We start from the raw sequence: 12,871 nt of genomic DNA, 5'->3' as shown, positions 1-12,871 counted from the left end.
GCTTTCATACACTCTTTCAAAAGCGTTTTCAAAAAAGTTTGCCAACATTATGTTTACTATATTCAAAAGTATGGTGTTAGAATAAGTGTTGCAGTTACGTTTGCCAACATTATGTTTGTTATATTCAAAAGTATGGCGTTAGGATAAGTGTTGCAGTTATGTTGAGCAACATTATGTTTGTTATATTCAAAAGTATGGCGTTAGGATAAGTGTTGCAGTTACATTTGCCAACATTATGTTTGTTATATTCAAAAATATGGCGTTAGGATAAGTGTTGCAGTTACGTTTGCCAACATTATGTCTGTTATATTCAAGAGGCATTATACTTAAAACAAAAGTAAATATAAGTAACACAAACAAACTCTGCAATTTATAATTGTGCAATTTATTAAAAAAACTTAGATTAAAATCTTTCAAAAATTAATGACCAGGCAACTGTAAAATGAGCATTATTTGTGTAGTCAAAAAGTTACCCAAATGTCGTTACCCAAATGATTATGTGACTATCAAAGATTACAAACCTTTAGATAACTTTGACCACCCTGCAAAAAAAACCCAGAATGATCTTGTATGAGCCAAAACAAAACTTATATATCATATTGGAAGATAAAAAATTTTTGCTTGTGCTTTACCTAGATAAAGTTTTAGTTTTTTTTCTTATTTTGAAGAGCATTTGCAACAAGTTTCACCTTATAACTTGTGCAAGAAAAATTATATTAAAAAATTAAAAAAATTATCACAATTTTACTCATCTGTTTCAGTTGTTTAACCAAAATTTTTTAAAATAGCCTAAGTTACCGCGCTGATCAAAATTACATGGTTTTACAGTATCTTGATAAACTAATTGTTTTAGTTGAATTAACTCTAAACTTATTTTTAAGTTTTGTTTAATATATAAACACAACATGTCTAGGTACTTCAAGATTTCTTTAAATTTACTCAAAAAGAAATAAGAACAATGCAAAATTTACCTTTCTTACAAATATAAAAATAACTTTTATTGCAAGGCTCATCATACCAACCAATAAAATTTGTTATAACACAATCTTCATTTCCACCAAAATTGTTAGGTTCTAAACCATTCCAGTTGGTAAATTTTTGAGGTGTTCCATCAGACCACTCAAATATTCTCTGAGATTTTTTTTTATTATCACTGAAACCTATGAATTCAAAAAAAAGAAAAAAAGAATATATATATATATATATATATACATATTTTATATATATATATATATATATATATATATATATATATACATATATATATATACATATATATATATATATATATATATATATATACATATATATATATATATATATATATATATATATATATATATATATATATATATATATATATATATGTATATATATATATATACATGTATATATATGTACATATATGTATATACATATATATATATATATATTTATATATATATATATATATATATATATATATATATGTATATATATATATATATATATATATATATAAATATATATATATATATATATATATATATATATATATATATATATATATATATATATATATATATATATATATATATATATATATATATATATATGTATATATATTAACCCTTGGAATTAGGAAAAATAAGAAAAATGAACAAAAGATTTGCAGATTTTATTTAAATTATTTTATTTAGAATTAATAAAACATTAGTTTTTCCATTATTAATTTAATTGTTTTGTTTTCAATTTAAATAAAAATGTTTGCATCAAGAATTTAAATAGAACTCGTTTTGCCATTTAATCTATCTACTATATAATAATACTGAACTTAATAGTGCCGCTTGGAGCAATTTTGACACAGAACCCTTGGCAGCCATTGCAAGGGATGTAATAGGGAGAAAGTGTCACAGCGCTTTTTTAAATAAACATGAACGAAAGTGTATCTTTGAACAAAACTGTATGTTTTGTGTTTTTTTTTTATGTATGCAGCACTTGGAATGAGGAAAAATAAGATTGGTAATAATTTGCCAACCCTAATCTGTGTAAGATCGGCAGAAAAAATGTATAACAAAGGTTTGACCATAAAACATAGAAACAAGGTTGGCGATTTTTTGCTGACCTCAAACACTTTCAAGTCGGCAGTTAGGCCGGCATTGCTGAATGCCAACCCGAATTCCAAGGGTTGTGTATATGATATCAAGTTTTGTAATAATAATTATGAAATAACAAGTTTTACAGTTTTACTTGCATTGTAACAATATATTTTTAATTTCGAACTATAGCATTTAACCTATCGTTAAAACCTTTTTTTTTTAATTTTTTTTTTGATTTTTATAAAATACAAAGTAAAACACTTTTGAAAAGAACTATGAAGTTGTTTGAAAAGAACTATGAAACTGTTTTGTTTTGCATTTTAAAAATTAAAAAAAAAAATTAAAAAAAAAAAAGCAAGCTTGCCACATGGCGACCTAAACTTTTTTTGAACACAGTAAGGCGGTTTAATTTCAATTAAATATTTAAAATAAATCATTTTTATCAAATTTATTATTTTTAAAAATTATACAAAGTTAAAATTACCTAATATTAAGATAATAAAGAAATTTAAAGTTTTATATCTATTTTACCATGCCCCCTTTAGAAATTCTAAACCGAATGCTCAACAATGACAGAATTTAGATAGCTATCAAAATAGTGTTATACTCCCTATGATATTGGAAGAGTCAACTTGAACCGCTATTAACTGATACTGCATAAGGCATTATAGATGTGCACATGGTAAGTTTTGTATGTCTTGAAATATCTTGAACAAATGATATAATTATTGAATATACTTTTATTTATGAAAAAATATAAAAATGATTTGCTGCTGTGACGGTGTTTATGATTGTCCATGTCAAAACAATATTGTATTGTCAGTTAAGATTTCGGGAATACTTTAAGTTACAGTAATAATTTTCAAATCAATCAACAATAATCACTGAATTAGGGGGTAAGTACTTACAATAAATTCTTAAAATAACTTAAATATCAATTGTTCACTGTGTATGTTCTTTATTGATGTGTCCTTATCTGTTCATGAAAACATTAATGTTTATAATTAAAAAGATTTCATCTTTAATAAAAATAAACATTTTACTATTTTTATATTTTGTTTTGTTTGTTTTTATAATTTTACCTTTATTATCTCATGATGGTAGAGTTGTTTTTCATGTTTAAATACATAATAATGGAATTATTATGTATTACAAACATTTTAAATTTAGTTGTTATTTTATTTCTTTAGTTCTACTTTGGTACTCTAACAACTATCATAAGTTTACTTTGTCTCCTTTTAAAATATGGTTTCAACTTAATAAACTTTAATTATTTAAAATTTACTTTGTTGATAATTAGCTAATAGTTTAAAAAGAAATTAGTTTGTGCAATCAAGGTAAAAATAATTTTGCTTTTTGGTTTAATTACAAAATTTGTTTGCACTGATAGCTTTATGTTTTTGTTATTTTGTGCAATTGACTTTGCAATAAATTCCTTACTTTTTCAGATTTTGACCATTTTTAACAATTTAACAACAATTAACAAAGGCAAACAATTTAATTTATTTAAACAATTTAACAAAGGCAAATTGATTTGTAGTATTAATATGTTTTTACTTCTTTTATTATATCACAATTTTTTTCATCTTAAATATATAATCAGCATATTGCAATTCTAATAAAGGGCCCACATCTCACAAGGCACATAAGTTTTGGGCCCAAATTTAGAGCCACCACCTTTTTTTTTTCCTTTTTTCACCTATCCACCACCTTTTTTTTTTCTTTTTTCTTTTTTAATAAGAAATGTGGATCTTGTAAAAAATAAAATATGAGAAGAGGGAGCGGTGGGAAAATAATATGCTATACCTATAATTTTTGTAGTTAGTTAATCTACCAATTGATGATGCAGGTGTAGTTAAATTTTTTTGTAAATAAAACTTTATAAATTTTGTTCTGTTACTATCTATAAATAAATTGATTTCCAGTTAATACATGTGGTGTAATTTTTCTTTTTCGAAAACACTTACTATTTAGTGGCATTAATTGGCTACAACAAATTGGATAAGTCGTTAAGTAGAATGCCAAAAATATATATGGTGGTTATTGTTGCTTAGGATGATTAATAGGCAAGTAAATTATAAACTAATCTAACTTTATATTAATTTTATTTGTAAACCTAATAAATAGGAAGATAACATAATTCAGGTTGATATTGTTTTTAGTTTTTCTCCCAATTGTTAATTAAACTTAGATTAAGCATTTTTTTTATCTAACATGTAAACTTCAAGGCCTGAAATTGGTTATCAATATCTTTATAAAGCAGATTATATCAAAATTTACAGATTTACTTTTACTTGAAAATTTCATTGCAGCAATATCTCTTTAATTTATAGCATTTATATACCATTTTATAAAGTTTAATAAATCTTTTGTTTATTAAACAGTGTTAAAAGATGATACAGCATGCCAAAGTGGTTGAAGTGCTTCGCTTGGGTTCAAACCCTTTTGCTTACACACTTTTTTTTTTTAAACCTTTTTGAATTTCTAGAAAACAAAGTAAAACATTTTTAAAGGCCACTAAATATTATATGTATTACATATATAAAGATATTATATACTATAACAAACCAAGGGAGAGAATTTTTTAAAAAGCTTTTTAAAATTTCCAAAAATATGAGAACACTGTTGGAAATTTGTTGCACATGTCATAATGGAGATACTTATTTTATTAATGTGCTTAGGTAATTAGTCAAGTCTGCGCATTTAACACACACTGTTACTGGATGGTATGTAAAAAAAATTATAGTCTAAAACTTAATAATAAAAAAAAAATTTAATAACTCTTGAAGATGCTGCTGTGGAGACAAACAGAAAACCCCAAAATGCTAAAATTACGTCATAACTTTAGTTCACCCAAATCTGGTAATGGAAATGCTCAAATATAAGATATAAATATTAAATGATTTTCGTATTACGATATATGCACCAATTCTTAAATGACTGTAAAACTACCTTGCGGTTATTAAAACAGCTCAATTAATAGATTTAAAAATCATCTGATTTTTGTATTATGATGTGTAAAACCACTAAAACTCGACCGTGCGGTCTCTTCCTATTCATATTGATTATAACAATACCCAACAAGAAACTATAAGTAAGTTTAATCTCTTTTATTTACAAGTTTACTTATTGTAATCTTCCATTTAAAAAATTAATCTTAAAATCAGAATTAATAAAGTTATTATGCTTTTGACACAAGAATTAACATTAAGATTATATTTTAGAAATGAGCAGCCAAAATACAGAAGAGTATTCTTTTTATTTTATATAACATTAATTAACTAAAGTGATAGATAGAGATGATATGTAAATAATACTGAGATATTCATTATTTTATTAAGAGATTATATAGAGACAAATATGTATATCTTAAGGCAGGTTTTAAATAAATATCTATAACAACAAAAATCCTGCCGACACCACTGGTGTTATTGTCTGTCATCGTGTAATGTTGTTGTGATGTTTTGTGTTGATAGTGTTGATAATGTTGTTGTGATGTTTTGCGTTTAGTATTAGGTAGCTTCTTACTGAGATTTACTCCTAATCATTCACTAAAAGCCAAGAAATATTTTTAGAATAAATGCCTAATTTTTTATCTCAATGTGATTTTTTATCTTTAGCATTATTGATATAACTGATTTAAAAAAAAAAAGAGTATTTCCAGTCTTCCAACCAAATACTAAAGACTTTTACAAAAGCAATCTCACAAAGTAAAAGTCTTATTTATTGTTTAATATGTATCTAAATTTCATTACATATTTTTGTATTTGGAATTTTTAAAATGAATTAAGGTAATAAATATAAAGGTGCATTCAGTTTTCTCAATAATGATTTTATTCCACTTTTAGGTAGACTTCATGCTTTTACAATCAATTTAAAAGTCTTTAAATTGTTAATCATTTTCTAAAGGCGACAAAGAATAATCACCAATCTTCATTTACTAAAAACTTTTAATAAATTGAAATTCAAATTGTAATTAGAATTTGAATAATTTTCACGTTGTTACTATTTTTAAGGGCTTTAATAAGCTCTACATATGCGGAAAGGTGCATTAATTTTTTTTGGCTCATAAAGCAAATGTTTTGAATGAATTATTTTTCTATCATTCACTAAAAAATAAATATATAGAAATATAGAAAAGGTCAATGTAGAATAGAGTTTCTCTGTTAACTGTTGCATGTTAACTTTTTTTGCTAATTCTAGCTGTCTGGACCTGCTCTTAAAGCAATTATTTAGAAGTTCCTAGAACTATTTTATTTTACTAAATAATATTAAATTAAGTAAGAAATATTTGGTGTGGAATAGATAAGTATAGAAATGGTCGGTTTGGTAAAGACCCGCATTTTACTGGTCTGGAAAGCTAGGATATATATATATATAAACAAAAAGTATACAAAAGGTCGGTGTGGAATAGACTTACAAAGACCTGTATTTTTACATTTTAAGTTTTTTAAGATTATATCAACAATAAAAAGATTCAGATAAAACGTTTAGAATGTAATTAAAAAAATACTTTCAAAAAAAAAAAAAAAGAAAAGAATTAAAGTAAAATAATGGGAGATATTATATAAACATACTTGCATGTAGATTTATAAAAACTTGAAAAGCATTAAATATTTTATACAAAGTAACTGATTGAGACAAAATTATTTCAAAATTTATTTTAAGCTGAAACTTTTTATACCGATGGTAATTATTAAACACATTTCAAGTTTTAAACATTATTTAGACAGGTACTGATATTCAATCCGTTGATAAATATCGATTTACGCAAATCAAAACATTTAAAGTTTTTTAAAGTTAATTAAAATAGAAACTTTTTTTTTATAGCTTTAAAAAGTAAATAATAAGTATAGTTTTTCTATGTGTATTTTTCTTTTTCTACTGCTTATGACAAAATAATGAAGGAATAAGTAGAGAAAAGGTCAGTGTGAACCAAGACCCGTATTTTACAGGTCTGGACAGCTAGTTTTATTTTATTAGAATTTAAAAAAGCTTTTATTTTCCTTTTCTTTTTTTTAATTTAATTTACAATTTAATTGTATCTTTCTTTTTTTTCTTTTTTTCTTTTAGTTACTTTATTTAGAATTTAAATAAAAACATTTGTTTCGCTGTTGTGTTTTTAACTAGTTTGTTTAGAATTTAAATGTAACGCTTGTTTAGCTGTATTACCTGTTTTGTTCAGAAATTGCATGTTATTCAATTTTTGACGAACATGCAATTTCTTCAAAAATTGAATAATTTAATTAGAGCTATCATCTCTAATTCTGCTAACTAAAAATGAATTTTAATTGGCCAAATTAAAAACTCCGTTGAAGTGACTATGATATTATTTGAACAATAACTATGATAGTATTTGTAGAAAATACAGGATCAGGCAAAATTACCTGACACATTTGTAGATATTTAATAAGAGGCAAAATAAAGTAATGAGGTGTAAAGGTCAAGGCTAAATTATCAAAAGACATAACACATGTTACCCAAGTACACGGTTTAGTGATAGTAAACAAAGTACTAACTTTAGTTAAAACCATTAAAAGAAACAAACAAAAGGAAGTTAAAAAACTCTTTATAAAGTGTATGGTTCAATTAAATTGTGGAGACATAAATGTAAAGCTTTTAGTTTGAAGCAGTGTCCGACCAGTCTCAATGTAATGAAGTCTGTTTGCAGCAAAGTAAATAGACATAACCAAAAATGATCTTATTAGCATGTGCTAGAAAGAAATGGTTGAAATATTAAAAAAAAACCTTTTTTTAATGAAATATTGGTATGAATTTTGTACAATTTTTTTTAATGCACCCCAAAAACTAGTATTGCGAAGGTAAAATTTACTGGAAAATTTTCTGGGAAATTTTGAAAATTTACTACCTGGTAAATTTTTTTTACTTATTTTTATTATTCTTAAAAAAAATATTATTTTAAGGAAAATTTACCCTCTTCGAATTAAATTTTACCAGAAAATTTACATCACTACCAAAAACCATATATTGAATTAAACATTTTAAAAGTATTTTTTACAAGTTTCACTTCTACTTAGAATGCAAATGATTTATGTATAGAATATATAAAATATAAGTAAACTGGATTTGATTTGCAAAATTAGTCTATACGACCACTATTTTTTAGCCATTTTTTAAATATCAAACACTTGTAAAAAGTTGTTCTTTACATTATATATATATATATTACATTCTGTACATTATATTTATCTTTTATTTTAATTGCTGCTTAAACATTCATGTATCAAAAAATATTTGGTTTTATAATACAGTTAAATCGTATATGGTTTTGAGATACAGATTTAAATTTTATAGCTGTATAACTGACCATGCGCTATTTGAGGTACCTTAGTTTATAAGGTGCATTTACCTGTAACAGTTTTTAGATATTTCAAGAAAAACACAATGAAAAATTAATAGTAGAAACTCTTAGTAAAACGCTTTTTAAAAAGGATTTGTATAAATCTCATAAAGTTTCTTGAAAAACCTTTTTTGCTTATTTAGCAAAAAAGTTTTTTATAAAAATCTTTGAAATTCTTATTGTTAGACATCTTGAAAAAAAGCTCTAAACTTTTGCTAAACTAAAAATCAATTTATTTTAGCACTGTTTATTTTGCTACTTTTTGTGGTAGCAAATTGTAATATTTGTAATACATTGACTGTTATTATTGACTAAAAGAGACAGCCAATCAGTTTTTGTCAAAATCTGTTTCTATTCAATAACAATGACTTTTTGTTTTAAAACAAAAGCAGGCCTTGTTAAGAAGCGTTACGCAGCTCGCATTTTGCTTGCGAAAAGGCGATTTGCCTACGCGCTCAGCAGTTTTGCGCTACGCAAAAACTTATATCTTTTAGAATATTTAAATTATCTTTTGATTGACGTTTATTCAGAAGAAATAAAGTAAAAGCATCTAACCGCAATTGTAAACTAATAGATTTTTTGTTAAAGAAAGTTTGTTAAATAATTTTTTTGTTGTTAAAAATTATTTAAAAAAAATTAAGTGTTTTAAGTTTTATCTTAAGAAATTAAATATATAAATTTCTTTTAAATATAAAATTTATTTTTAGTCATAATAGTTTACAAAATGCACGATTTATTTTGATGAAATATTTTATTAATGAGATATTTTGTTTATTGTTAATTCATTAACGTAAAGTTTTAATGACGTTCGTTTAATTTATGAAAATAAATTACGATCACGAATATGTTATCGGTAACTGATAAACAACAACAAAAAAACTCTTTCTTGTTTAAAAACATTAAAATGAGTCACATATTAAATAAGAAAAAATTTATTAACAGTTAATAAAATAACCAAAAATCAACTGTAAAATCATAAGAAAATAAACAAACATTATTTTACGTTTCATGATAAAAATATTTTTTTCAAAATAAAATTTAGTTCATATTTGAAAAAAATAATAAAAATGATTTTTTAAATAAGTTAGATTTTATTTGTAACTTTTGTTATAGTGAGAAAAAAACAAACTGTATGACTTTTAACGCGTTAATAAAATAACTTTAATTACAATGCGGTACTTGAAAAGACGCGAGTGACGCAATATAACTTCTAACGATGCAAAATATATTTGAAGAGTTGAGTTACTTAGAAATGCGTTACGCGTTTTTGCTACGCAGCGAAATCTCGTAACAAGGCCTGCAAAAGTAAATTTATCATTGATGTGTGCTTTCAAAACTCAAATGCTAACATGTGTTAAAAAATTACTCTGGGCTAGGTTAACATTAGCACTTTTTATCTCACTTAATATATGCAAATTTTTTAAAAAATGGAACATTTTCTGGTTCCACTATGGGGGAGAGAGTGCGACATAAACATTAGAGAGTGAGACATAACAGTACTTTTTATCTCACTTAATAAATGCAAATTTATTAAGTGAGATAAGATACTTAATAAATCCCTAATATAAAATGTATGCATGGGTAATAAAATGTACAGAAGAAGTATTTATCAGTCAGTTCAATAAAATAATGTTACAATATTAACTTACCAATCCAAAAATGTTTGTACTTTCCAAAACTTAGAAGGTGGTTTAAAATAAACGAATTTTCCAATTCATCTGCTATACTTAACAAATTTGATCCATTTCTCATACATGATGATAATGAATTTTGCCAATTTTCTTCTTGAAAAGTCTGGAAAAAGTAGCAATAGTTTTGAAATTGTAACCAATCATCAGGACATTTATTGTAGGCTAAAGCAAAATTTTGAATTTTTTTAATTAAACTCTTATATAACTAGATTTTGTTTAAAAAGAATAAAAATAAATAATTTTTTTTTTTAAATTGCTTTTTTAACTAATATAAAAATTATATAATGTACAAGATATATAATTAGATATATATAACTAGATATATAATATAACAAAACTATATAATATAGTATACAAGATATTTGTTAAAAACACTAAAATTAAAATAAAATCAAAAAAAAATTTTAAATTTAAAAACTTAATTTAAAATTAAAAAGACAACAACAAATAAGTGAAGTTAAAATAGAAAAAGAAGTTTAGGTGACTATCAAATATTTTAAATTAATTATATAAATGAAAATATGAACATTTTTTTTTTCAACATCTTTACTTCCAACAAAACTGCAAGCAACCACTATTAGAGTTGGAAGTTATTGGAAAAGATGAAGTTTATATAGCAAGACAACGACTTTTATAACAAGGTTTATAGAGCAAGATAACAAAGATAACAACAGGCGACTGAAAAAATTGCAAATTAAATGATTCAGGCAAGCAAGATGAAGCAAGCGAATTACAAAGAACTGATGTTCAAGGAAAAAAACTAGACAAATAAGAATTTTTGGAACACTTAGGAACAGTCACAGTTAAAGAATGAGACTTAATTGAATGACGAGTAACATAAGAATAAATTTTAGTAGATGATACAAGAGATACCAGCTCTTTAGAGCAGTATCCATTAAAGTATTTATAGAAAAGAGAAAGAGAAGCAACATTACAAAGATGTGATAATGGTTGGAGGTTGGCTGCAAGAGCAGGTCCAACTGTGTTTACAATGAGTTTTTGCACCTTGTCTAAAAGAAAAAGGGCATCATTGGAAGATCCCCTTGTATGGAATCCTGTTGTCCCAGATACAGCAACAGTATTCCATACATATACAAGAACTGATTTGAGATTTATAGGGATGAATAATAGAATCTGAAGTAAGAAAATAGCAAGCACAATAAAGAGATAAAGCAGATAATAAGCAGATGCTAATTTTTCAATCGATTTGATATATGGTTTCCAAGAAAGATCGGAAACAAATTGAAGTATTTTAAGTAAAATATAAAAATGTGGTGCGTTGCATGAAACTTCATAATAACTGTTATTTAATAAAATTTTTTTTATCTGTTTTTCTATATATATATTTAATTTCTAAAGATTATTAAAATATATACTTTATAGTTTCTAAAGACAATATAATTTTAAATTCAAATTTGATTTGAATTTAAAATTATATTGTTTTTAGCAACTTCACATTTCCAAAATTGAACAAATTTCTTATTATAAAAAATAAAGTACGTTTGATGACTTTATACTTTAAATATAATTAATTCCAACTTTTAAAATAATTTTTAGAGCAGGTATTTGTACTTGTGAGCAACAAAATGATTTTTTTAATTTCAAAAAAAATAAAAAGACAATTATTACAAATTTTTGTTGAGAATAATTCAAGTCCTATTTTTAAAATTTTATTTTTTGCTTAAATTTTTTCTAAAAATGTAACTTTTAGCTATTCACAACAAAAGTTTGTAACTTTATTTTGAAATATTCATTTTAAATTAATTGCTTTACAAAATTTGCATTCAATATTTGATTAACTGCTGACAGGCAGTGGCAAATGAGTATTTAATGAAACATTTTGAATAATGTAAGGATGCACTAAATACTAAAATTTCGGAATATGAAACTGAGAATGACTAGACTCTGATTTCAAATTTCACCTCAGCTGAATATCATAAATGTAATTTTTAAGTCATTTGCAATTACATCAAACCATTAAAATAAAATTCAAATAAAATAATAATTCCTTATATGAATGATAATGCCACATCTTAGTTCAAAAATGAATAAATCATGGAGTCATTATAACTGGTACAAAAATAACACAAAACAAATGCAAATAACAACAACCAAAATTGGCGTTTTTGCACCCACTCACTCACCTACCACCCACTCATGGTTAACTCCTTATTAGCAGAATCTGAGGTGTTGTCAAAAGATTTTCAAAAGTCAAAAATATTATCACAAGATATATAAAATACCATTATTTTGAGGTTCAAAATTTTACCAAAAAACGAAAGAAAAATATTTTAAAAGATTTTAGTAAAAAAATTGCAAAATCTTAACTGATTTGAAATAAAAACTAAGCTTCTATTTGAAATGGAAAAATATATATATAAAAAAATTATAAAACTGTAAACAGTGTGGAAAGAGATTAAGAAAATAAAACTATTTATAAGTTTTAAATTTTTTTCTTTTTAGATAACTAGTACTACTCTATTTTTAAAATACTACTTGTCATGTATGATATGAATATTACAATGCATGTATATACTGAGGCTTTAAATTTAAAGAAAAATCCTTTCATATTTATTTTGAATATAAATGTTTTTAGATAAAACTTTATTGTTTTCATAGTTTCTATAGATAAGCTGTCTCCTTTGTTTCCTTTGTATTTGATTTTATACAATTTTTTTAAATTTGAACTATTTTGGTTTACATTGGTGTCAAGTCCGAGGTATGTCATCATAGTCACCCTC

The 12,871-nt window shown here is 24.4% G+C and overlaps 1 protein-coding gene across 1 annotated transcript in view; it reads right to left on the bottom strand.

The window, feature by feature from the left end:
• Nucleotides 1-12,871, bottom strand: part of LOC136087780 (uncharacterized) — a 143,454-nt gene that overhangs the window by 23,979 nt on the left and 106,604 nt on the right. Inside the window, exons 11-12 of the mRNA XM_065811257.1 lie at nt 10,089-10,292; nt 972-1,160 (exon numbers count right to left, since the gene is read on the bottom strand). Coding sequence (XP_065667329.1) covers nt 972-1,160; nt 10,089-10,292 — 393 coding nt within the window. The remainder of the gene's footprint in view (nt 1-971; nt 1,161-10,088; nt 10,293-12,871) is intronic.

This window comes from Hydra vulgaris, chromosome 12 (assembly GCF_038396675.1).
Source record: "Hydra vulgaris chromosome 12, alternate assembly HydraT2T_AEP".
Taxonomy (NCBI): Eukaryota; Metazoa; Cnidaria; class Hydrozoa; order Anthoathecata; family Hydridae; genus Hydra; species Hydra vulgaris.
Note: the sequence above shows the minus strand (reverse complement) of the source record. Positions and strands in the feature narration are given on the sequence as shown.